Genomic DNA, 26808 nt, shown 5'->3' on the forward strand with positions numbered 1-26808 from the left:
GGAGTAGCCTGGAGCCCCTCTTCATCTAAATCCGGCCCTGGCCCAGGTGCTTAGAAAATAAGATGGGCCTCTTTTCCAGAAATAAGCAAGCGAAGCTTTTCAAAGCATGGTTTGCATGCTGTTACAGTTAGAGGAGTCAGTTGCAAACTGCATTGGATAGGACGACCAAATGCAAAGTTGGTCTGTTTCTTAGTACCATTTATGTTGCATTCCATGGGCATGGATTGGAGTTATTGTTAGATGGTGGCTCTGACTGTAAAAATAATGAAGTTTTACGTCTTGGCTCTGCCTAGAACAGACCTTCAGTGCGCGTGGCTTGAAGGGCCTCAGCTTTTTTACCACCAAACTTGGGTCTCCAGCTGTTTTGGGGACTACAGTTCCCATCATCTTTGCTAGCTAGGGGTGATGGGAGTTGTAGTCCAAAAGCAGCTGGAGACCCAAGTTTGGTGGTAAAGAAGCTGAGGCCCTTCAAGCCACGCCCATTGAAGGTTATTTCTAGGCAAGTTTCGGAAAATCCTGATTGGGGGGGGGGACAGGCCAAGTATCCTGGGAACAGTAGTTTGTATACAATTCCCAGCACTCTTAACAAACTACCTTCCCCAGTATTCCTGGAATCCTTAATACAGCTTGTCTGCCTGGAGAGAGAGAGTGTGAAAGTGTGTGTGTGTGGCCACACTTTCAGGCAGAATTTCCCCCGTGCTTCAGGACTCAAAGCTCTCGAAGAAGTAACCTTTTTTCAGCCTTTTCAAGAAATCCTAATAAAGGTATTGATCAGCTCACACAAGTGAAATTTGCACGTGCACACACCACGGCCAGTAGACCTCCTTGCACTTTTTTTTTTTTTTTTGCCTTCCTTCTGTCTACCCTCATTTAGGCGTAGAGCCAAATCTCTCGATTGCAAGTGCTGTTGCAACGTGCGACGCCCAGCACGAGCGCGCGCTTCTCAACGCCGGGTTGCATATCTATTCACCATAGTTGCTAGGTCAGCCGCTTGCGGTGTAACCTAAGCGGGCGAGGGAATTCTCCGAGGAGGCAATGATGAGAGGGCAAAGCGTGCAAGCTGCGAAGGAGAGCAGGCCTCGTGCTCCTGCTGCTGCTGCTGCCTGGCTGGCTGGCAGACTGCCGCGGCTCTTACTCAGACGCCGGCTCGGGCGCGGTGCTGCTGCTGCTGCTGCCGCCGCCTGCAGCCCTGCAGCCAGCTCTGCTCCAGCGGCTCCGCAAGGCGAGCCAATGATCGCTGTCGTGCCGACGCCGGAGAAGGCCTGGGAAGGAAGTGCTGCTGGGGAAGCGATGCGGCTTCGCTGGGTTTGGCAGGCATGAACCGCTTGGGGGATCTCACCATGTCCTTCAAGGTAAGCTTTTCCCCAGCCGCGCTGCTCTTCGGCTTCTTCATCATCTTGCAAGCGCTCCTGCGGCTGTGACCCGTTATCACTGCAGATGCCATGGCAGGCCTGCCTCTGGCTTTGCGGGGCAAGCTGGGCTCCTCTCTTTTCTCCTAAGCGCCAATGCAGCTGGCGGGAACCAGGTGGCTGGCTAAAGCAATGTTTGCTTTTTATTAAACGGCGATCGGGGTGGGAGAGTGTTGAAAGGTTAAGCATGTGGAGTGTGGGCGAGGCATTCATTTTCAGGCTCGGTTTGAGACTGAGCTGCGGTCTCTGTGTGTGTGTTTTAAACTGAGCGGTGCCAAGAAGTGGTGCCATCCACTTCAGGATGAAGCCTTTCACCCACTAATCCCAGATGTGCGAAAGCTGGCCATGTTGAGGGGAAAGCTCTCTGTCCATGCACAGAAGCACTCCTCTTTTCTCCTAACTATTGCACGTGCAGTGTGGCAGATGAGACCTAGCATCAGAAACATGCCCTGTGTGGAGCAGTGTTGGAGGAGGAGACGTTTCCTGCACAACGCAGACATAACATGTTCGAGGGTGCTGTATAGAGAAAAGAGTTTGCGCTGAATTATTTGTGTATTTATTATTAATATTCCTGATTTTTTTTTACCTCAGAAGTAATTCAGGAAGTCTCAAGGCAGCTCACAGCAAAACTAACACAGACTGAAAAAATAATAGTTTTAACACAGCAATTAATGAACTCTGGATTATAATAATTTCAGTTTGTGTGCAGCCAAGCACCTGCTGAAACAAGTTGGCTTCTTCCATTGGCCAGAATGCAAGGAACAAGGAGCCAAGCTGGCCTCCCTCCACAGAGCATTGCACATTTTACATGCCACAACCAATAAGGCCCTCTCTCTTGTACCTTTATGTCTGCCCACCCCCACTTTTGCTCACTATTATATTGTATGAAATTTGAGGCTGTGTTATGCAAGAGGGGTGCTGTCAAACTTCCTGCCCCCAGTCATATATTGAAAAAACAAATTGAAAGTGTTGCACTGCATAGCCTTGCCCCATGCTGTCGACATGTGCACTGGCTATAGGATTCCCTATCTGAGTGAGATCCCTGGTACATTTCCACCAATAGTTTCTTCACTGGCTGGCAGTGGCTCTCCCGTGTCTCAGGCAGGGATCTGTCCCGTTCCTTGTTACTTGATCCTTTTAGCTGGAAATTCTGAGTAATAGTTCTGAAAAATGAAGGTGATGCTTGTCACTTGTTCTTACTTGGTTATGCTGTTTAGTCAGAGGGAGCGTGTTATCATACTAGGGTGGTGATAAATTAAGATAGGCCGGACTTCAAGGATTGCAGTAAGAAGCCTAAATCCACATAATTCACCCAAGTACATAAAAGAGAGGAGGATTATAACTCATCAGAAAACAGGTGACAATTGATAAACAGAAATGTTCACCTGAAAGTGTGCTCATTGGTCTCTATATTATGCAGTTCATGTACAGTGGTACCTCGGGTTACATACGCTTCAGGTTACATACACTTCAGGTTACAGACTCCGCTAACCCAGAAATATTACCTTGGGTTAAGAACTTTGCTTCAGGATGAGAACAGAAATTGTGCTCTGGTAGCACGGCAGCAGCAGGAGGCCCTATTAGCTAAAGTGGTACTTCAGGTTAAGAACAGTTTCAGGTTAAGAATGGACCTCCAGAACGAATTAAGTACTTAACCTGAGGTACCACTGTATTCTTGTTTCTTTAAACAGATACTTTCAAGTTTGATGCTGTTTGCAAATTTTTAATATTTCTCTTCAACCTGAATCTATTGCAGAACATTTTGTTCATTTGTATGATTGTGTGTTTTTATGAGTGCTTATTATTGGAGTGCTGGAAAGCTAAAGTGCACAAGCTTCCAAAGAAGAGGAAAAAACAAGCACAATGACAGAAAGATACAAAGCTTTTTGTAGGGAATGACATAGTAGTTTGAATTCAGAGAAAATAAGCTTTTCCAGAGACAGAGTAGTTGGATTTTCCTCAGGAAATGGGCAACATCTCAACAATCCCCTAAAAACAACAATTATGTCATCTGGAGAGGATCTATCTTTTCCTTATGCCCTTTGTTAAGCTTTTACCCAGATAATTTTATTATTTTTGGTTGGTTGGTTGATTAAAATCGACATAAATTTGTATAGGAGTAAAACAATAGAGCCCACCCACCCCCGGTCTCTGTTTTTGGAAAAGATGCACATGTGTCACATCCAGCTCCATTTTAGAAGAAGCTTTTCCTCCTGTGTAGAAGAAAAAGAGGGTTTCCTCTTCTAAGGTGACACCTGCCATGTATTGTAATTGTAGATGTATTAGATGTACAGATTAGATGTATTAAAACATCTAATCTGTTTTGTGATTCACAAGCAACAACTTTTTAATTGATTAAAACATTTTAAATGAGTCACTGCACTGAATATCTGAATATTTAAAACCTAGCCCTTTGGAATTCATGGCCATGGTCTTGAGGCACACAGGGTGCGGTGGAATTGCATTGTTCCTTCTCTATGTTGCCACATGGCTAACTATGACTTTGCCTCATTTTAGCCATTCCACCAGCATGACAATGTAGCTTGTGTTCCTCTAGCATACCAGGGTGTTGGTTCTGCAAGATTTTATGCCACCTTAGCTGCTGTATGAAGGACACAGGTGGTGCTGTGGTCTAAACCACAGAGCCTAGGGCTTGCTGATCAGAAGGTCGGCGGTTCGAATCCCCGCGACGGGGTGAGCTCCCGTTGCTCGGTCACAGCTCCTGCCCACCTAGCAGTTTGAAAGCACTTCAAAGTGCAAGTAGATAAATAGGTACCGTTCTGGCAGGAAGGTAAACGGCGTTTCCGTGCGCGGCTCTGGTTCGCCAGAAGAGGCTTAGTCATGCTGGGCATATGACCCAGAAGCTGTACGCCAGCTCCCTCGGCCAATAAAGCGAGATGAGCGCCGCAACCCCAGAGTCATTCGCAACTGGACCTAACAGTCAGGGGTACCTTTACTTTTAGCTGCTGTATATTGAATATAGGGCTTTGCCCTAAAAACTATTTTTGTGTGCTTGTTTCACAATGGGCTGATCCCTTTCTGTTCTGATGCATATCTTATCCACCCTTTTGTGACCAAGGGTGTTACAGGTGAGCCAAGTTGGTGTGCTATGTGTGGTCTTTCTAGAGCAGAGCTTTCCAAACTTTTCATGTTGGTGACACGCTTTTTAGACATGCATAATTTCGTGACACAGCAATTCAGTTTTGCTATCAAACTAGAGGTTATACTAACCCCTTTCTAGCCCCAGGAGGAGCCTGGGGAGCGTTCACGCAACACACCTACACACTGCAGCCGATACACTAACGTGTCACGACACACAGTTTGGAAAGCTATGTTCTAGAGCATAAAATAATAACTCTATGCTTGCATTAGTGTGTAGGCCCAATACCCACAGGGTACGAAGGTGTTATTCGAGAGTCAAATGGGTGGAGAGCAGCTTTCCTTTGCGGAACAGCTGTGCTTCTGTTAACCACTTAAGAAAACAAAGCAGAGAACATGGCACTGTTAAAAGCAAAGGGCCCTTGCCAGGAAAGAAGAAAAAAGATCCCTAGTAGCAAGACTTCGCAGTTTGTCCAGAATAATCTGATTTTTGTTGCATTTTGGTTTTGTTAACAGAAGGAGACACCACTTGCAAATGCTGCGTTTTGGGCTGCAAGGAAAGGAAACTTGGCACTTCTCCAGCTGCTGTTGAACAGTGGGCGTGTGGATGTGGACTGCAAAGACAGTGTAAGGACTTTGTGCATGACAGGAACAGATGATTTGCATCTGTTTGCATAATCTGGTCTAGCGGGAGAGTGGGGAAACTTGACATGAATGCATTATTTTCTTCATATTGAGTATGCTCAAAAGCAGGAGTCAAACAACACGTTACATAGCAGTTACATGACTGGGACTCCCCTTGCGCTTTTATTTTTCTTAAAAAGCAGTTTGCACACCTTCCAACAGTTTGCAAACCCTCCAACATATTTCAGCAGAAAATCGAGACTCACTGATCTGGAGTGCTGGGATTCATTTTGCACAGAAGCCACAAACCCTAGCATCCTCTTGTGCTCAAAGTATGGGAACTTTCAATAGTTACTCAGCAGGGAGCACAAAGCATTTTGCGTGTGCCAAAAGGTCTTCCCTTCTCTATTGAGCAGGTGCAGAGAAATTATCTACAGCCTTCAGGTTTGCATGGCTTTCTATCCTATTTTTAAGATAATGAGTTTGTATTTCTTTATTCCCAGCTTGGTTCAACAACGCTTATGGTAGCATCGTACTATGGTCACAAAGAATGCGTGCGAGAATTGGTGCTGCAAGGAGCTGATATCAACCTTCAGAGAGAGGTACGGTAGAATTCTTAATTTTAAAAGGGATTGCAAGAAAGACTGGGCCAAAATGCAAGATTCAAGACCTATTTTATTGTGAGAACTTGTGGCTGTCCGCAATGAGTGACATATATGCGGTCAGCAAGTTTGGGTCCTGGTTAGTAGATACAGCTAAGGGCCCCCAAAGATGAGCAATAGGATGCCACAATGCCCTAGTTATTACGATTAGTTCCTGATGTAATAAGCCAGGATATGCATGAGCATTGTGTACTTGTATACAGTCCCTACGCAAAAAAACAACAACACAAAACCCCCCACAAAAAACAAGCCAGGAAGCTCAAATTAACGATAGATTTCCATTTCATATAAGCCAGGAACAACATTGATGGCTTCTAAAGAAGAGGATTAGGAAGCCAACTTTCATTTAATTTAAAGTTGGCTTTTGAATCCTGGCTTGTTTAGAATCCACCTTAAGACCCCAGTTTGCACTTAACAGGAAACTCGGATTAATTGCAGCTTCCTGGTTTATTTCTTCGCTTGTGGGGAGCTAGCAAGAGCAGAGGGGGTAGCTGGAGGTGCATGAAGGTCATACATAACCTAGCCAATTAAGCCAGGATTAAATTGTGTAAACACGGCCAGTATCTTTGACTGATGACAGAACACAGAAATGAGTCAGAATAGTGGAGTTGATATTTTGAATTTCCTTGGTTACTTGCAACCAGGATATCAATCTCTTGCTGTAGGGTTGTCAGCCTCTTATCTGGCTTCTGTACAAGCAGGAGACATCATTTGCCATTAAGCAGCAAGCAGGGTAGTTCAACTCAGACTTGGCCTGACAATTGGAGGTTGCTATTCTCCCAGGATGGTGCTTCTAATTCCCCTCCATCATTATAGCATTTTAATCAGCTTCTTTCCTAACAGCCTTTTTAAGTGCCTTTCTCAAAAGGACTACAGGATATAGTGACAACCACATCCTCATTTTAACATATCCTGTTTGTATGCACAGCTTTTAATTGCAGCTCTCACTGTTGATTTTTAAACTCAGAGAGAAAGTTAATCACCAGTAAAAGTTGCCACCTTTTCCATGGTAGGGCTCCTCTGTTTTGCATATCTGTATGACAGGCAGAAATGCAACAGGTGGAGATTTCCTTCTCAGCACTGGCAAAGTCTTCACACATTAAGTTTTTATCTGTCATGCAGATATTAAATTCACAGATACCTTATGAGAAGAAGGAATGGCAAGCTTGATTTGGTGATATCAGAATTCCCTCCAGTAGCAAATAAGTGGTCTGTCTAGGACCACTGTCTAGGCCTGCATTAGAATTATTCAAAAACTTAGCATCTTGATAATGCACCAGGAGCCTGGAGTAATTTTTTCCTGATAACAGAAAACATGTATATGTCTAAAGAATGACACAATTCTCATCTATTTACAAAATATGTGTGTATACCTGTCTTGGTTACCTAAAATTAGGATAGTGGTCCCTTTGATGACATCTGCAAATTGCAACATTACCAGATCTACTGGTGGATAATAGGAGTTTTCCTAGATGAATTTAAAGATGGTTAGAATTGCTTTAGAAGTTGCTGGTATGAGGCTTTCATCCAACAAAGCCCTTAATGTATGTGAGCAGCTCCATTATCTCAGTGTACTTAAGCATCTGATAAAGAGACCTAGGAAAATAAAGCTATCTGTCCACTTGACCTAACTCTGAGGATCTTGTTTGAAGTGTTCCTTCAACAAGGGGAAGGCATAGCAACAGATCTCGCTAAACTTATTTTAATGTATCCCGTTTGATGTACAGATGACGGGTTTGCCATATGGTTGCATGCATGCTTTTGTAGCTAACCACTTGGTAAATGGTTTAATGTATTTGTTCCTAGAGCCAGTGTGGTGTAGTGGTTAAGAGCGGTGGACTCGTAATCTGGTTAACCAGGTTCGCTTCCCCGCTCCTCCACATGCAGCTGCTGGGTACCTTTGGGCCAGTCACACTCCTCTGAAGTCTCTCAGCCCCACTCACCTCACAGAGTGTTTGTTGTGGGGGAGGAAGGGAAAGAAGATTGTTGGCCACTTTGAGACTCCTTAGGGTAGTGATATCAAATCCAAACTCTTCTAGATAACTTGGGATTGTGGTTTAAAACAAATTCTAGAATGGTTATAATACAACATCAAATCATGGGTTATGAAATTGGCTTCAGAAGCTCTCCCCACTGAGATGCAGGAGGAGAAAAGGGGGGGGGGAGTGTGCAACCCAAGTCATGTGCACATAGCACTAACTAAACCATGGTTTAACATTATGTGTATACTAGGCCGCTGCCTTCCTTTCCCCTCACAGCTGTGTTACAGAAATTTAACAGGTTGTTTTCTCAGTTGTTCTATCCCTAAGCTATGAAAAGTAGTAATTGAATTTCGGCTTTGTTACTCATTTTGAAAGTTTATTTTTTTAAAAAGTGTTGGCTGGGAGTGATGGGAGTTGTAGTCCAATACAACTGGAGGGCACAACGGTTAGTGAAGGCTGTCCTGGAATCTTCCAGAACAGAATCATGTGGGAATATTTTAACTGAAGAGCAGCAGCTGCTAGATATGAGAATTTGGATTTGCACATTTCAAGCATTACCAACTTTAAAATAAGGTTTTAAAAGACATTGTTATGTAGATTAAATGAAATGTACTTACATACCTAATCCATGGGCTTTATGTTTCTCTTTTTCAGTCTGGTGCCACTGCCCTGTTTTTTGCTGCACAGCAAGGTCACAATGATATCGTGAAGTTTCTCTTTGAGTATGGAGCCTCCACAGAATTTAAAACCAAAGTAAGAGATTGTGCTTGGCTTTAACACGATGATGAATTTTGGCAGGCAGGGATTTGGCATGGAGAGCAAGCGAGAGGCCCATGATATAATTTTGCTTCTTGCCACACAGTTCTCTGGCAGGACATACGTTCGGCTCAGGCTTTTACTGCTCCGTTTTCATTGTATAAGTGCTGCTCCATTTCCTAATAATTTTTAGTCTTTCCGTTGCAAAAGGGCAGAACCAAAGCTGACCAGATTGGTTGTCTCTTTTATGCTACCCAGTGGTGTGAAGTCAAGAAGCAATATCTAAAATGGAAAAAAAAGAAAGACAGAAAGAGGCCACTCTAGTTGGAAGTCAAGTTGTATGGAATTTACAGCTGCAGGCACTCAAGCAGCTGGATTTTCTTGAAAAGATGCTGTCATTTCATGTTTAACATGACAGGAGTAGCTACTGTATACCTGCCAAGATAAGACTAAATAACTCATGTGCTTTAGGCTGTCAGATGACCGTGGCCTGAATTGTGAAAGAACTGACTCCTTCCTGTAGTCAATGCCACCTGCACAACTGCTTTAGGCAAAATCTGTTTCTTTGTGCTAGCATAAAATCACCTATGGCTCATGCAAAATGCACTCGTCTCACCTTCACCTTTTCTACTCTTGCGCTATATTCTTCATATTAGGGAAGAGTTGAATGTAGGGCAATTTTCCCATCAACTTTTGCTCTTGGCCACCTGTTAAAACAATTTCTCACTGAATTAACTGAACGGAAGCAAACAAAGCACGGAAGTGCATAGATTTGGAAGAGATCTTAGAGTGCTAAGGAAGGACAGATCCACAGAACTGAAGCACCAGTTCCTGTCCTTAGTTTTATGGGACTTAAGAGTCTGTGGTGCTTTAGTCTGGAAACAAGGGTTGTATCCAATTACGTTTTACTTAGAGTAGACTCATTAAAATTAATGGACCTACCGTATTTTTCGCCCTATAGGACGCACTTTTTCCCCTCCAAAAATGAAGGGAAAATGTGTGTGCGTCTTATGGGGCGAATGCAGGCTTTCGCTGAAGCCTGGAGAGCGAGAGGGGTCGGTGCGCACCAACCCCTCTCGCTCTCCAGGCTTCAGGAGAGCCGCAGCACCAGCCCCACAAGGTCGGGGGACAGCAGGGAGGCGGAACGCCGCCATCCCGCTGTCTCCCTATGTGGTTTAGAGGCTGACGGCGGGGAGATGCGTGCTTCTCCCCGCCGCCAGCCCCTCAAGCTCCGGGGACAGCGAGGAGCCGCGGCGCGTCTTCCCCCTGTCCCCGGACCTGACGTGAAGGCTGGCGGCGGGGAGAAGAGCGCTTCTCCCCGCTGCCTGCCCCGCAAGCTCCGGGGACAGGGGGGAGGCGCGGCGCGTCTTCCCCCTGTCCCCGGACCTGACGTGAAGGCTGGCAGCGGGGAGAAAAGCGCTTCTCCCCGCTCCTGGCCCCACAAGCGCCTGAGGGGGAAATAAAAATTTTTTTCTTTATTTCCCCCCCAAAAAACATGGTGCGTCCTATGGGCCGGTGCGTCCTATGGGGCGAAAAATACGGTAACTTAGTCATGTCTGTTAATTTCAGTGGTTCTCCTTGGAGTAAAACTTAGCTGCATACTACCGAATGACAGTATTCCACCCTAGTGCACAAAACTGTGTTGAACTTGTTTTGTTGCATTTATTTACTTCAGGAGTTCTTTCTCTCACCCTCACCAAAATCTTGTTTTTTATTTATTTCATACATGTAGGCAACCAAAGCTGAGGCATTGGCCCAGCTCGAACATCACACAATAATTTAGCATGATGAGAATGAGCCTAGCTAAGCCTTTGGCTCTGCTGAAGTGCAAGGAGGAGTTTGGAAGCTTTTCTTCACCCCCCCCCCCTTTATTAACCACAGCTTGTTGTGCCATCTGAACCTCTCAAATTGTGGATGATCATAATTATGAAGCTGGCTTGTTTCAGCAAACTAGTTAAGGTTAGCCACGGTTTAGAGTCCAGATCTAATGTAAAAGCAGGAAATTTATCGAACTCTGCACAGAGGACATGCACGAGTTCCTCCTTGCAAACGTTTGCCCTGGAAGATCAAAAGCAAGAGAGATGAGAATTGTGCGTATTTCTTTTCAGAACTTAATGTAATATGAAAATCTATAATAAGTCAGCCAGTGCCAGTGAGTGAGAGGGAGAGAGTGAAAGGGAGCACTCTCTCACATTAAGGCACGCACGGTATTTTTGCTATTTATATACCGCTTAATTATCCAAGGTCTTAAGTGGTGTACATAAGGTAAGTGGTGTACATAAGGATGTAGCCTTCTGCATTCATGTGGCTGGGTAGGTAGTCAGGAGAGATTGGCTTTTGCTTTCCTTCCAGATTGCACAGTAACACGCCAGTGGCAATATTCCAAAGTAGTGTTATTGGGATGCACATGTGGGGGTGGGGGGAGGACTGCAGCAGGGAACCAGAAAAATTAGAGAGCATGCACAGCTCTTTGTAGCACATTGCACTGCATGTTGGTTTGTTTGTTTTTTAAAAAAAGCATTTTACAATAGCTGAAACCCATTGTCATTATTGTCATGAAATGCACAGCATCAGCAATATGATTTCTGCCTTGGCTTTTCTGGTTTGAAAAGACCTCGCATGTGTAACGCCAGCATTATGCAAAAGTCTCTGCTTTGATTTGCTGATGTGCAATTGTGCCAGGATGGTTTTCATTTCTCGGAATTTCCAGAGTATTTGCCAGAGACAGCGGTGCAGCCTCAGTTTCTAATTCCCTACAGATGTAGCCAAAATTGTTCCAGAGTAGAGAAATGTCTTAAGTGTAGGAATGAGCATTCATCCTGATTTGCCTGCAGGGTGTTTTATACGTTTTCCAGTTTATCGTTTATTCATTTCACACTTTTCAGTACCAGCTTCCTGTGCAGAAAATGGTCTGTTTCTTTTTTTAAAGTGGATTTGTTACAGACCTCAGAACCTCTGTGGGAGCAAGTTGCTCACTGGCAGCTCTCCGTGATGCTACAACTACCAGCCTTCTTCACCTGTGGGTCAAAACAGCTCTTTCCATTGCTGACAGACCAGCTGAACTGTTTCCATCTCAGCCAACTTTAAGAGTGTTTTTACCTCCCCCCCCCCATGCTTTTTTCCTTTTGTGTCATCTTTGTAAGATTCATCTGCAAACCATGCTTTGAGGCTTTGCAGCTGGGGAGCTGGATAAAAATGTGTTAGATAAATAACTTTCCCTCCCACTGCTTACCTCTCTTACATCTGCCCTGTCAGTAATGTCACTTTTCCCTCAGCCAGGCTTCAAAAGCCCTGCTAAGAGAAAAAGTAAAAAAGGAAGGAGACTGCCTGGAAATACACAACCAGGGAGCAGGACGGCTCACTTCGTCTGACCTGCTTTCTCTTTTAATTGTGCCTCCCAGTTCCCAACTGCATGATGTGTGAAAGGGCAGGCCTTACTTTAAGAGACTGACACAGTTTTGTTTTACATGACATCTCATAGAATTATAGAGTTGGAAAGGGACCCTGAGGATCATCTAGTCCAACTGACTGCTATGCAGGAATAGGCCAGTACAGGCATCAAATCTGTGATCTTGGCGTTATCAGCACCACACTTTAACCAACTGAGCTAACATGTTGGCGGGGGTGGGGGCTGACTTTTGGAACAAAAAAATTGTTGGGATCCAGTGCTAGTGATTTTATGGATGTCTGTTGTAATCAGTGCTTTTTTTCTAAAAAAAAGTGTTTGGGGTACTCTCATTTTCCTACTCATCCAGTATTGAAATACTGCCCCTCAATGAGGCCAAACTTAGATTCACAAAATGTTTAGGGGTATGCTTGTTATTTATACCCTGCCCTTCTGGCTGGGTTTCCTCAGCAACTGGGTGGCTTACAACATAACTAAAACCATAATAAAAGCATCAATCCTTAAAAACTTCTCTAAACAGAGCTGCCTTCAGATGTCTTCTAAAAGTCTGATAGTTGTTTATTTCCTTGACATCTGAAGGGAGGGCTTTCCACAGGGAGGATGTAGATACTAAACTTCATGAATGACTGTAATTAAGAAGTCATAATGTCATAGCCAGTATAATAGGGCTTGTGGCTTTGCAGCAAGACCATTAAAATCCAAGAAGAAGAAGAAAGCCAAGTTCATGCTGGGAGAAAGAAGAAAAGTGCTTTCCTGTTTGAAGAAACCCTGGATCTCAAATCCTTGGATGGGGAATGTTGCTGGAAACTACAAGTGACAGCTGTTTGAAGTAATATAGTGTGGACAAGTTATCAGAAAAAGCCATGTTCAGAATTTCACGTTTTAGGTACTGTATATGGGAATTATGTGTTGTTCATTCATTGTGAACTAAACAGGGTTGCTTCCAACTCTACAGTTCTATGATTCTTTTAATATTTACTTAAGCCCTCAACAAGATACACTTATTCCTCCCAAAGTTCTTGTTCCAAGGCCAGGGCTTAAATGTCGTGACATGTTAGTGTGTCGGCTACAGTATGTAGGTGTGTCATGAGAACGCTCCCCACGCTCCTCCAGGGGATGGAAAGGGGTTAGTTAAACTCTGACTTGATAGTAAAACTGAATTACTGCGTCGCGAAATGATGCAAAAATGAATTAACGGTGTCGTGAAATTATGCATATCTAAAAAGTGTGTCACCAACATGAAAAGTTGGGAAAGCTCTGGTTTAAATTCTGCCACTGCCAGCAGTTTCCCCTGGCATTATCTGCAGAACTTCCGTTTGATTTCTGCATTGCTGCTATTGTATCGTATTGAAATGCAAGACATAGGTGGTATTCTATAGCCTTTGTCTTTTCCCCTTCACTTGTGCCTATTTTGTGCTTTCTTTTTACTCCCCCACCCCTTTGCAGGATGGAGGCACTGCTCTGTTAGCTGCGTGTCAGTACGGGCACATGAGAGTGGTGGAAACATTGCTGAAGCACGGTGCCAACGTTCACGATCAGCTTTATGTGAGTTTACTTGAAGTTGGCCTTCAGCCATTCTGACCCTCCCTTTCCCCTGGAATGTTCAAGGTTTAAGGAAACCTTTCCGGGATTCATTTTTTCTGTTAATGAGAAAGCAGAATGCTCTGGAACTGGTGTTTCTGTGCTACTTTACGTGCTGGAAAGGAGTTGGTGGAAAATTCAAAGCTTGCCCAGTATGCCAGCTCCTCCTTACGCTTTGAGCCATTCTACACATTACACAGAATGAGAAGGCAAAATTATAAGCTGTACATGTTTAATATTGCACATGGAGATTGGGAATAATGGAAACTGCCTTTTATGAAGTTTCCCTGCAGAGAGTTCTCTTGTTCACCCAAGCCCAGGAGAGGGGCAGCTACTTCAAACAGCTCTTTTGAGAAGCACTTAAAGGCAGCCCTCCATGCTGGGACTGGAATGTGGGGACTGCCTTTAAGCGCTGTTTGAAGCATCTCACGTGCTTCTCCTGCGAGTCGACGGGTGGCAGCAGAGGAGAGGGTGGTGGAGATTCTCCTCTCCCACCTGCTGTTGCTGCTGCCCACCTGGTCATAGGAGAAGCATGTGTGCTGCTTCAAATAGCACTTTTGGATAGGATATGAAATACGTAATGCACTTAAAAGCAATGATTGAAAGGAAGTTGTTCTTAAAACCAAAAATCTGATCTGCTTCTGTTGCTCAGTAGCACTCGCAAAGGACTTCCACAAGAGGCAGACTTCAAATGCACATTTGCTGGAACCATTACTCAGAAAGCACCAGGGGTTATTGTTTAATCTTTAAATTGATTACATGAAAGACTGGAAGCAGACTAATTAAAGAGCAAGCTTGCTTTTTGCAATCATCAATGCTGCAGAAATGTATCGGTAGTTATGAAAAAGATACTTCAGTATATAAGCAGTCTTGCTATGCTTGTGGGCTAATGGAGGAAAGGAAGAGTACAATGGTTCTGTTAATAACTCTTTTTTTGCCAGCTTAAAAGCTAATTAAATATTTTATTTAAAAAATTAAGGACGGAGCTACTTCCCTTTTCCTGGCTGCCCAAGGTGGTTACCTGGATTTAATTCGGCTATTGCTGTCTTCTGGAGCAAAGGTCAACCAGCCAAGGCAGGTAATGTTCAGCATTGTTAAGACACAGACAATGTTTTAGTTATCCTCCCTTATTTATTTTTAAGATTGATAGTGCCTAGATTTTCCTCTTCATCTGTTCATGTGCTAAGACTAACCAGCTGTGCCTTGGTGCTGACTACATTCCAGTTATTGGTGTGCCTTTGATATGGAAGTTAATATTTGATCAAATTTGGATACATGTGCTGCTGTTGGGTTTTCTATACAGACTGCCGAGGTTGTAGTTTAACTTCCTCTAATACTTGGCCTTTCTGGTTATGCATTCTTACTTAGATTATAGGTATTTCCTTGAATCTGTCCCATGGAACAGTTGAAGGAGGTATGTGTGCCATGGAATCCTTAGAGGACACAAAAGTCAGAAAGTTAGGCAAGAAATTTGTTCTCTCTCCCCAACAAGACCAGAATAGCTACAAGGGGTGGAAAACCTCAGGCATGTGGGCCATATGTGGCGCTCCTGGGCTTTGTCTGGCCCTAAGCCATGCTCCCTGCTCTGGCTGCACCTTTTCACTGACCCTTTTTTGTGCCCATCATGAGTGCCTTTGCCCGGCTGGAAGGTGTCTGTCAACTGTGGATAATATGCCTGTTGCTTGAGCATGGAAGCCTCTGGGTGTGTACATGTGAAAAAGCCTCTTCACTTTCAGGGCTCTGGGATATAACATTTCCCCACCCATTTTTGGCTTTGGCTCTGCCCACCACACGCATGGGGACCAAGGAAGGTTCCCCATGAGGGACTGTAGCCCTTGGGTTCAAAGAGGCTCCCTACTAACAGGAAATGCCCAGTGCCACAGAAATCCGGCTTAAGTCCAGAGCCACCTCCTGACTGAACTGTATTGCACCAGAGGTTATTTTCTACCAAGAGTAGCTGAAGGTGTAAATGTGGGAAATTGCAGGTTCTGGGTAAGTAGGTTCCTTAAGCATTTACATTCACAGGCTGCTGATAACAAGCATGAACTCAAGTGACGTGGCTTCTCATTTGGTATTTCCAGGCACACAAAGCCACAAATAACTATAGGATGTGTAAAAATCATGTTAGCATCCTGTGTTTCCTTATTGCTATAACATAAGAAGAACCCTCCTGGATCAGGCCAAAGGCCCATCTCATCCAGCATCCTTTTCTCACAGGCCAACCAATTCCCCATGGAAAATTCACAAGCTGGACCTAAGCGCAACAGCACTCTGTTCTCCTGCAGGTTCCAACCACTGAACCATACTGCCTCCTCAAGCGGCGTTAGAACATAGCCATTGTGGCTGGTAACCACTGATAGCCTTGTTCTCCATTCATTTGTCTGCTCTTCTTGAGAGCCCTTTAAATCTTGAGGGAATGAATTCCATAGTTTAAATTTGCACTGTGTGAAGAAATTTCTTTATTTTGTCATTATTGAATCTCTTTAACATTCAGCCTCACTCTGATTGACTATATCTGAACTTTTTCCAGTTCCACAGTATCCTTTTTGAGGCAAGGGAACCAGAATTGTATGCACTATTTATTGCCTTGCTCCTCATGTGTTTTTGGAATTTCTGCCGCTATCATTATGCTCTTTTCATTTTGCACCAGCCTGTCCACAGGGTTTCAGTTGCTACCTTGATAAACAGGGCCCAAAGCAATCTAGTCCACAAGTACCCCTGTCACCTCCTCAGTTGGCAGATCTACTGTTGACTCAGAAGGTTATGGCCTGACCTAACAGGTTAACTGCACTTGAGTCTTCTAAGGTTACTAGTTCTAGGAAACACTGACACCTTGTGACACTGAACTTAATTACCTGCCTCAATTTTGCTAGCTGTTAACTTCCAGACTGAGTGTTTACAGGAAATGAGATAAGATAATAAATGTTGCAGTCCTATATATATATCTATTCAGTGGTACTTAGTCCTGGATAATTGTGTGCAGGATTGCATCCTAAGTGCCTTGTTTGGTTCCCACCAAGGTCCATGAAAGCCTTTGCATTTTTTCTTTGTATTAATATTTGCTGGCATCAGTCTGTCTCAGAAAACAGTGGAAGAGTGTGCCTATGCGGGTAAAGTCAAACCGCTGGAGAGCTACAGTGCCTGCTGTGGCTGCAGAGACATGTTTTATTGCAGGTGGGGCAGATGAAGGTGTTTTCTTTTGCTGCTATAGGTGCACCATGGCATTTCTTCTCTCTGCACTCCTCATCACTGAACATATCAAGAAATAAGCATTTCAAATCTTCCCCAATTCTACCGTTTGATATTTAAGAAACCTTGATGACACCATCCACAAACCAATATTTTTACCAACCAATGGCTGAAAACATACACAAGCTAACCACAAAATTTAGCTGCTGCACAGCATGGTCACTAGTAGAAAACAAAGAGTGTATTTCTGAAATACAAAGTTTTGAATTTGCATCCTGTATAAGCTATAGGTATAAAGACTCTCATTTTTTATCTCAGCAGAATTATATATTCTATAGTTGGAAAACTGTTTGGGTTTTTTAAAAAAGAAGATGCAAGGTGTTTGTAAACTGAATTGGACACAGGAAGTAAAACTCAAGAAGCTCCTCTCCCTCAGCCTTGTTTTTCCACTTCAGCACTGTATTATTTTTGTTTAAAAAGAGTCCTTCAAAGGAATACAGAACTACACTTCATGACCTGATAGCAAACAAAATAGACTCTTGTCTGCGTTAAGCTTTATAAGGAACCAGTACTTCCTGCTTCTTAAACTTTGGTATAGCATCTGATAATAATTAAGGCGTTTAAAACAGAGAAAATACTGTTTGTTATGCAGAGTACTGTTTTCATCTTATTAAGTTATTGAACATTTCATTTGCACTGTTCAGACTTTTATTCAGCCACAAGGACATGCTGAAATATATAGATTCTGTTTGCCTGTTTGCATTCCCTGAATGCTGAGCTGAACACGATGTCCCTTCTCCAGGGGAAAACGGGGTTTCATCAAGGACTCAAGTTCATTTTGTCCTTGAGTTGCAGCCAGAATCTTGTGGTGAGCTGCCAGAGCTGTTCAGCGTGCTGCCTGTATCAAACTGATGGGTCCTGTTTTGCATGTTATTTCGTCTTAAAGGATGGGACAGCTCCATTGTGGATAGCCTCTCAGATGGGTCATAGTGAGGTAGTGCGAGTGATGCTGCTCCGAGGAGCAGAACGAGATGCTACAAGGAGTGTGAGTAGCTGCCTTTTGTTTTGTGGGCTTTATATTAGAAGAAAAGGAGTCAACAGTGCTCTGTGATATGGTGGACAGGAGTAGGGAGCCTGTATGTTGTTAGAGTCCACCTCCCATTAGCTTCAACCAGCATGGCAGGTCATCAGAAATTATGGGAGCTGGTGTTTATCAACCTATGGAGGGCTACATGTTCCAGAACATCTCATTGGTGTGCTGTGGCAGTCAACACTGCAGAATAGGTTGGCTAGCATCCCTCTCAATTATATCTCATTGCAAGGGGCATCTTACAACAGAAGGAACAGCTTCTTCTGTTTCCAAGTTGGACATGTTTTACAAAACCAGAACACAGAAACATACTTAAGAAAAAAAGCCAATCCCTTTCCTCTTGGTAATAAAAGTGTAAATTAAACAGTTAACCTCTGTCTCTGAGTGGTCCCTGTCACTGTCTGCCACATTACTAAGAAAAATTTGGTAGGTCAGTAGCGACAAAGACGTAGTGCTCAGATCCACTTGGTTATTTGTTATTTCTCAATAGATTACACAGCATGGCCTTGGCATCGAAGGCAAGTTTGAGGGCTGACGCATTTTGGAGGCTCAGTTTAAGATCAAGGATAATCTGTATCTAAAGAACCTCTTATCAAATGTTGCATGCCCAGTAGAGTTCTTTTTCTTAAGCACTAGCTTTCTGTGGTAACTGATGGATTTCATAAGGGTCTGCTGTTCAAAATAAAGTAAAGCCCACTGGACATACAGTTCACTCAAATGAGTAGAATATAATAGATTAGGATTATTCTTGTTTAGTAAACCACCAACTCTTCGCCATTATTACTACTTTTATTATGCACCAGCAGGTCCCCGGCGGATTACAATTTTAGAATTAAAAACAGTTAAAACATATGACAATCACAGGAAAAGGGTGGGAAATGACTTCCTTGTTTATGTACCTGTGTGATGCATACATTTGTGAATTTCACATTTTTAGGTATGCCCTTAAAACCACTTAGTTGTACATCTATAAATGCAATGTGTGTGCTGTTCCGTTGGTCATAGCAGCCATTGTGGTGGGGGGAGAGCTGCAGACTGCCCTCCTGACACCAGCATTGCTACAGCTTACCTGTACAGGGTAAAACAGCAATGGCAAAATTGAGGCTGTATAGATGCACCAGGGGAAACACCATATTCACCCCAGACTCAGTACTGCCTTGTAACAATGCTGGTGTCAACAGGGTGGCTGCCCAATAGCAAGCAGAGCTGATGCCATAAAAAGAAGGAAGGGGTAGTAGCAATTCTCCCTTTCTCCTCTTCAACCTTACTTAATATTTATTTTGCTTCTACTGCTTAAGCAGTGGCAAGGCCCTCCACCTCCCTGCTCCAAGGTCCTACCTCGAGTGAAGCATTCTGGGCATGCTGGAGGTGAGACTGCCCGTGGCACTGCTATGGTTTGCTGCTGCCGAAGCCCTAAATTTTAGCGGGAAATTGTACAGTAATTCTAAACCTTTTCCTAATAATTTTAGGTAGTAAACTGGCTCGCCAGAGCAGCGATGTCACGCTGGCCACGTGACCTGGAAGTGTCTCCAGACAGCATTGGCCCCCAGCCTCTTGAGTGAGATGGGTGCACAACCCTAGAGTCTGTCAAGTCTGGCCCGTACGGGCAGGGGTATCTTTACCTTTAAACTGTAGCAGGAGCACAGAGAGTCTCAGCCATCGCTCCTAGAATGCTTTACTCCAAGGAATGCTTTGCCCCTGAACCTTTCTTGAGAGAAGCAGGGTGCAAGGAGGGGGAGGGCTTCTGATGGCAGCAAGCATGTCATGCTATACCAGTGAAGGCAAGCACAAGTTAACCAGCCTCACCACCTGAGCCAATTGCTTCAGTTTGCTGAATGGCGATGCTAGCTCAGTTCAATAGGACCTATTCCTAGATTAAGTGACCATAGGATCACAGTCTTAGGAATGTTTCAGTGGCAATGTTTTTAAACATTGAAGTCTGCAAAGCTAGGGTATGGTTGTCATAAAAGCACTGCTGCTACATGCAGTAAGGGCATCATGTACAGTAAGGACACTCAAAGCCTGCTTATGGGAGAAATAACATGCTCTAAATGGATTATAATGAATGGGAGGACCCTTATGAATTCTATACAAGAACAAGTCTAAAACAGGACAAATGGTCATATTCAATTCATGTTTCTTCTCTCTCCTCCTTTCTGTTGTAGGATGGCACAACTGCTTTACTTAAAGCTGCAAACAAAGGATATAGTGATGTTATAGAGGAATTGCTTAAATTCTCTCCTACACTTGGTTTATTGAAGGCAAGTACTGAGAAAATATTTAGGACGCTCAGAACCATAGCTCTCTTGGATGCTGTGGGAGCTCTCACTAATTTCAGTAGGGATCGTGGGAGTTGTAGGCCAAAAATATCTGGAGGGCTGAGTTTGAGGAAGCCTGACATATGCCATGTCTCAAACTCAGGTGGGTTAAAGTCTTCTTATGCCCACCCATCTGTTGGAAATAGTTGGAAAAGGCTGCTACCGTCTCCGCCAGAACCCTTCCTGCATCACTGTTGAGAGACCAGAGATTTAAAAGTTGTTGTTGTTGTTGTTATCAATATCATCTGCATATAGATATATTTTATGTTTTTGTATATTCTAGAACGGAACATCAGCTCTCCATGCAGCTGTTCTTGGGGGCAGCGCTAAAGCAGTAGCACTACTCATAGAAGCCGGAGCAGATCCACTCCTTAGGAACAAGGTAATGTACTTTTGTTTTAAGATTGTCAGACCTTTGAAACTCTTAGGAAAGTCTCCGTCTTTGAATGAATCTCTTCGTAGAAATTCTTAGTAATTTTTGCCTGAAGTTTTACATTAGGAACAAAAACAGAGAATAAATTCTCCATGTCGTGTATTTCCATTAGAGGGCAGCACAACTCTTGGGAAAAATTGTTTGCGTCAACCACTTTCATCCTGCAAGGTATTTCTGTTACCTGTTGCAGCAAAATCATCCAAGTTTCAACTGGCACCTTTAAAAACTAACAAATCTGTTTGGGCATAAGGTTTTCTGGACATTTCTGTCATTACAGAATTGCACAACCACCTCTTCTAAACTTACTGGAGCCTCCACAGTATACTAGAATACAAATCTGTGTAAACCAATATAGTATTTTTCCTCCTCAAGGGAGGCCCAAAGTCAATTCATTACAGATCTAGTTTAAATGCTACTGAAGCCTGAATGTAAATTTGAGTGTCAGCTGATCCTGCTCTCATGAGAGCCAAAGACAGTAATCATGATTTTATTGGAAATAAATCTATGTTTAATAGTCATTCATCCCTGCAGCATAGCATATAGAGCAAGAAGGGGGAACATATGGCCCTCCAGATGTTGATGAACACCAGCTCTGACCATTGCTCAAGCTGGCTGGGATTGATGGGAGTTGGAATCCAACAAGGTGTGGATGGCCACAGGTTCACCATATCGTAGAACCTTTTTGACTCATTTTCTTTCAATTTAAAAGCCAGAAAACAAAAGGCAATAACTTGCACTCCTTGCAGTGTCTTGATGTGCTCCTTAAAGCAGAATCGCTGCCCTGCAGCAGCCCAGGGAAGTCACTAGAATCTGATGGGGTAGCTTGCTGAAGACCCCTTTGGATCTGCCCTGGGGATGGGAAGTGCAGAGTCCTTCAAATGGCATTGGCCCTAGCCTCAGCCACCATGGTCAGTGGTCAGGGATGTAGTCGAGCAACAACCAGAGGACCACGTTAGCCACCCTAATCTAAGTAATTCCTCACAAGCCAACTTTGAATTAAAGTCCCTGTTAAACAAGCCTGCTGAAAGGCTCAGTAATACAGCATTGGTATATTTTCTGACGAGAAGTGCATGAGTCCACAGTTGAATGTAGCTCAGTGCAGAATGTTGAATGCCAATGCTCCTTTGGGTGATGTTCCTTGAAGTCTGCTGCATGAGAACCAGATGGTGAAAGTCCTTTCTCTGGTTTCTAACCAACTTGTGTCTTGTTTCCAGAAAAATGAATTGCCTTCAGATCTAACGAAAAACGAGCGCATCCTACGGCTTCTGCAGACCAGAGAAAAGCACCGAAAGAGCTAATGCAGCTTTGCGTCTCAAGAGAGAGCCAATGAGCCCTGCCCATATTCGCCCTCAAGCAAAGCTAGTTATCCTGCAGAACTGGAAACGTTTTGCTGAGACTCAAGCGACATGCCCTGACTCTTCCTCTGTGAACAAGGTCAGGGTTCTCCATGGAGTGGCACTGCTAAGGTCCTAACACCACTGCACTCACCAGATTTTTGTCTCTGGCTTCAGATGCAGGGAAGACTGGGTCGCTAAGTGGCTTTCCTGAATAAAGTCTTTTTCTGTTCCAGAGAAATATTCCTTTGCTGTAGCATTATCTGTTCTTTGAAGTAAACCTCCTGATCCTTATCAAAAGTTGCACAGGTCTTTTTAGTTGTGCTCTGGCAAGTCCAGTTTGGTCTGAGCCCTTCTCAGGGTCTGCAGATGGCACAGACGGGGGCACCAGCAGTTTGGTTTCTCATAGTGCTTCATGCCTCCTTTTATAGCCCATTGGTGTCATGGTACCAATTAGGCCATTTGCTCACTGGTGTCATAAAGGTTTTTGATAAAAATGTGGCATGTTTGGTTACTTGCAGCAGCACTCCCCTGCTAAGGCACACACCACCTGTTAGATTGTAGTTGTCACAGTGCAGGGGGGCAGGGTTATTGGGGGGTGCTTGTGGGGGGGGGAGGTAAGGAAGATGTTGGCAGGGAGGGAGCAAAGCCCAAAGTGGGTGCCACCCCCTTGGGTCTCTCTTCCTGTCCACCCAGTAGGCTGTCAGGAGACAGACAGCTTCCTCTTGCTGAATTGAACACCCAGAAGAGCGCTGCTGTGATTAGGCTCAGAGTCACATGCAGCTGTAGGGCTGCAGGCTGCCAGCCCTGGTCATGTTGGGATGATATAGCCGTTAGCGTTCTTTAATACCAAGGCCCACTTCCTAAATTATATTCTTACTACACACATAAGTACCTAGTGGTGATGTCTAGACAGATTTCTTATTGCCTACTTAATGATGCTTTCCATTTATTTATTCAAGACCTACCTTTCTATATAGAGAGTCTGTCTGTCTATCATCTATCTATCTAATGCATTATCTCATGGAGCTTTGCATCTGTTTGTATATTGCCCTTCAAATTATTTATCCAAGTATGGTTTACAATGCATATTAAGTTTCCCTAAATCTAAGAAAAGCATAATGCATGGTTAAGCCCTTACTCAACTGGTTTGTCTACTACTGAATCCCAGAAGGTTTTTGGAACTACGCTGAGCAAGCACAATAATACGTTAGGAAGCCCAACCATGCAGGAAAGGCTAGCAAACACATGTTCTATGCAATTGAAATCAATTTTTGAAGAGATTTGCCTTCATTCTGGGATGAGATACTTAAAGCAGGCAAAACGATAAATTTTATTTCACATACTAATTATTTAAAATTGCTGCAGGCATTCAGGATTTCTGTGATTTACTGACTGTTAGGGGGAGGGAAGTACGCTACTATAATATGGAATAAGGGTCTGTGGCTGGGATTCAACTAAGTTGTTGTGAACAAGCAAAACTCTCCTCCTCGCCCCCAAACCTATTCTGGAGGCTTGGGTTCCCCAGAGCAGGCTTGGGGGGGCATGCAAGGAAGGAGAGAGGGCAAAGCCCCATTGTTTGAGTGAAACTAGCAGTACATTGAAGCCAATCCTATGTGTGCCTGTTAGTCCTTTGGAACATCCCAAGAACAAAGTGAGTAGTGAAAGCCTATTACTCTGTAAAAGAATACAGTTAAGATTATATTTGTTGGATCAAACCAAGGGTCCATCTAGCCCACACAGTGTCCTTTTTCCAACACTGGCCAGCCAAATTGTTCCTAGAAACACACTTGATGGCAACTGTTGTCCCCTATTGGTATTCGGGGGCATGCTATCTCTGAATAGTGACATTCTAGTTAGTTAGTTAACAAAATTTACAGAGCACTTCTACAAAAAACAAACAAACCTCTAAGTGAGTCAGGACTGTGTATACATTGCTGTTTACTCTGCATCCCCATTGCTGGTTTTTTAAAGCCATGTACACACAACATTAGCCACAATTCATATCTATCCCACAGTTTATTGAGAAATCCTGCTGTTTAATGTGTTTTCCTTGAACCAGCTTCCATCCAAGCTGAAAACTTAAGGTACAGTCAGTTCACAGTTCAGCTGAGGTGTATGCAGTTGAGAAAGCCATTGCATGTGTGCAGATGATTGCTTAATGAATAGGAGTTCCAAAGAGATTGCTTCGCTGTGTCCTCTCTGCCCATTTGTGTGGATAGACAGCGGGTGACTTAGGAACACATCAAACTTGACTGGTGTGTACAACACCAAACAAAAGCAACTTGAAACGCAACAGGGAAAACAATCTTGCTGCATTTTAAACTGGTATTGTGTACCTAGCCTACATAAAAGTATACACTATTATAAAGTTTAGCTGTTAAAGCTATTAACCATCAGTAGCTTTGTCTTGGACTGATACATTTCTCTATCTGGGTCAGTTGAAAGAAATACTAGAGAGAGTCACCAAGCCTGTAACATATTTTAGGCACGAGAATCTACCATACAGGTGCTAGAAACATGCACAGCGTAAATAAACCATCTTTAGTATTTATCAGCTCCTGTGAATTGTACTTCCTTCAGAAACCAGAGCAGCACAGATATCCTGCTGAACAGATACAAACCAATGGCATAGGAGCCTTTACATCAATAAGTGGTGCTAAAAAAAAACTTATGTCTGATAATTTGCAACAGCCTATTTTTCTAGCATAGACAGGATTGATAACTCCAGGTGCATTGATAACTCCAGGTGCAATATGACTGAAACGTTATCCCAGCTGTCAATATAAAGAGACTCTGTTTATTTTCTTTCCCTGTGAACTGCTATGTTAATATGCCAGTTCTTGCTAGTTATAACTAGGTGCCAACCACTGAGGGTCTTTTGTGCTTCTCTAATTTGTTAGAAGTCATGCTACTCAGTTGCTTGTGTCAGAGTGGACATATTTTCAGGGCCAAGGGAAATCAAAATACCATTTGCAAAGGCTGCAGGCTCAAAATTCAGCTGAAATATTTCACTGTTACCTTGGTAAATAATAATGTTTAAAAAACCCACTGTGCTGTTGCTCAACAGTATTGAGTCATTTTGACGTATGCTGTAGACTTCAAGGATCATAGCTATTGCAAAACAAAGAGTTTGATCTATAGGAGGAAGGGAAAGAAGTGGTGAAGCAAGGCTCTAATGAATTGCAAACACAGAGAATGCACTTTTCTAATAATATGCTGTTGATGGTGGTTTTTAATAAGTTTTGGAGCACTATGCTTAGCACAAGATAAAAGCAAGCTGCTTGTGTGTGTTACCATTAATACTGTGATACATAGTTTAATGTTTTGGGGTTTTGTTTTGTTTTGTTTTGTTTATGTTTGTGTCTGGGTTAATTCTCCTTTAAAAGCTGCTGAATTAAAGCCTCTTGCCGTCCTATTTACCTTTGGGAGTTTGGTGGGGTAGTGAGGGTGCCAGGATTGCTGAAAATTTCAGATTTTATTTCCCCAGCCAGCAGGTATGCCAATGCTTAACACTGGTATGGAAGGAAGATTTGTCTACTGTTATATAATGGTTTGAGAAGGCAACTTATGCTGAGTACCAAAGTATTTCTATGACATTATTTCTGGTATATTGTTATTTGTTGCATTTATCCATTGCTTTACACAGAAAATGTCTCAAAGTGGCTTACACCACCATAAAATACAAAACAGCTAAAACATATTTATGTCTGATATAGAATGTTGCTTGGTTAAAAAGAACAACCCTGGTTATAGTGTCATGTTTTGATATAAGTGTAGCTAGTTAAGATGGTGTTGTAGTCAGTCTTATGGTATACCTGTGAAGCCTTAAATTATATTACAAAATCTGGAGCTTCATTCCTTTTGTGACAACCTTTAGCATTATTGTTTGCAATATACAAATGATTCATTTAAAACAGCTGGCCTATAATGCTTGAATTAAAGGAAGATATATCCAGGTGTAATTTTATAGTTCTACAATAAATTTTGTGTAGTTCAACATTACATGAACTTGGATTAAGGTGTGCTTACTACGTTAAATATCAAAATCACATTTCCTTCCAGTGACTTAAAGTGTAAATTGATTCCAGACTGGCCACTTCTTGCTCTCTCTACCCAGACATGTCTCTTTTCACTGTAAGCTATGTGCAGAATTGCAACTGACTTCTATAGCTCTGGAGACAGAGGATTGTATTTGCGTACATACATCCAGCTATGCTCCATGCACGCTAGTGGGCATGACATAGCCATGTTAGTAGAGGAAGGAAAATACCAATAAAAAAATAATGCTGTTGGATTTTTTCTAAGGCTTGTGACAAGATAGAAGAAGCATGCATCAGGGAGGAAAGAGCAGCAAAATTATTTGATGACGATATCATGCAGCTTCCCTGTAAAAAGTGAGTTAACCAAGAGTCGCAATTTCAGAGTAAATACATAGGGCAGGATTCACCTAACAAGAACAGTTTCAGGTTAAGAACAGACCTCCAGGACGAATTAAGTTCTTAACCTGAGGTACCACTGTACTGTCAAAATGTTGCAGTGTTTGAACAGCAGTTGGACTCCGCTCATGACAGTCTAACCAAAGATGATGCAAATGTAGCTGTTTCTCTTAGCGATACATGATAGTGTACAGAGATAGGAACTTGCTCCAGGATATTTTCCCATTTCAGTATTATTTTTCTCATGCCTTTGCATAGTGCGGTGCCTTTGCTAAATTATGTACAGTTCAGTTTCTTTCCTCAGATTACTTTCCCATGTAATCATTAAAATTAAAATAATGCTTAGCTTGTCTTTGCTTTTTTATATTCAGACGCTGAGAGGCGTTTAGTATGCAGACTGAATATGAATCTAATAGAAACTTTATTTGAATAGGACAGTTCCCTGATTTACTAACACCTACTTCTGTTAACAGCTACTCTATTTTG

The 26808-nt window shown here is 43.1% G+C and overlaps 2 protein-coding genes across 3 annotated transcripts in view; one reads left to right on the forward strand and one right to left on the reverse strand.

Annotated features, from left to right (window-relative positions):
* Window positions 1-26808, reverse strand: part of RIOK3 (RIO kinase 3) — a 910199-nt gene that overhangs the window by 800883 nt on the left and 82508 nt on the right. The gene's annotated exons all lie outside the window — the stretch shown is intronic.
* On the forward strand, window positions 883-25888 carry ANKRD29 (ankyrin repeat domain 29). Of its 2 annotated transcripts, none has more exons than XM_083451666.1 (10): window positions 883-1352; window positions 5025-5135; window positions 5636-5734; window positions 8431-8529; window positions 13385-13483; window positions 14499-14597; window positions 17511-17753; window positions 19964-20059; window positions 20400-20498; window positions 21764-25888. In XM_083451666.1, exons 1-10 carry the CDS (start codon window positions 1317-1319, stop codon window positions 21845-21847), a joined length of 1065 nt encoding a protein of 354 aa, XP_083307792.1. In that variant the 5' UTR covers window positions 883-1316; the 3' UTR covers window positions 21848-25888. The 2 variants fall into 2 exon arrangements, with proteins under 2 accessions (XP_083307792.1, XP_083307793.1); XM_083451667.1 differs by having other exon boundaries at window positions 888-1352; window positions 17655-17753.

Source organism: Podarcis tiliguerta (genome assembly GCF_965153285.1).
Source record: "Podarcis tiliguerta genome assembly, chromosome: 7".
NCBI lineage: Eukaryota > Metazoa > Chordata > Lepidosauria > Squamata > Lacertidae > Podarcis > Podarcis tiliguerta.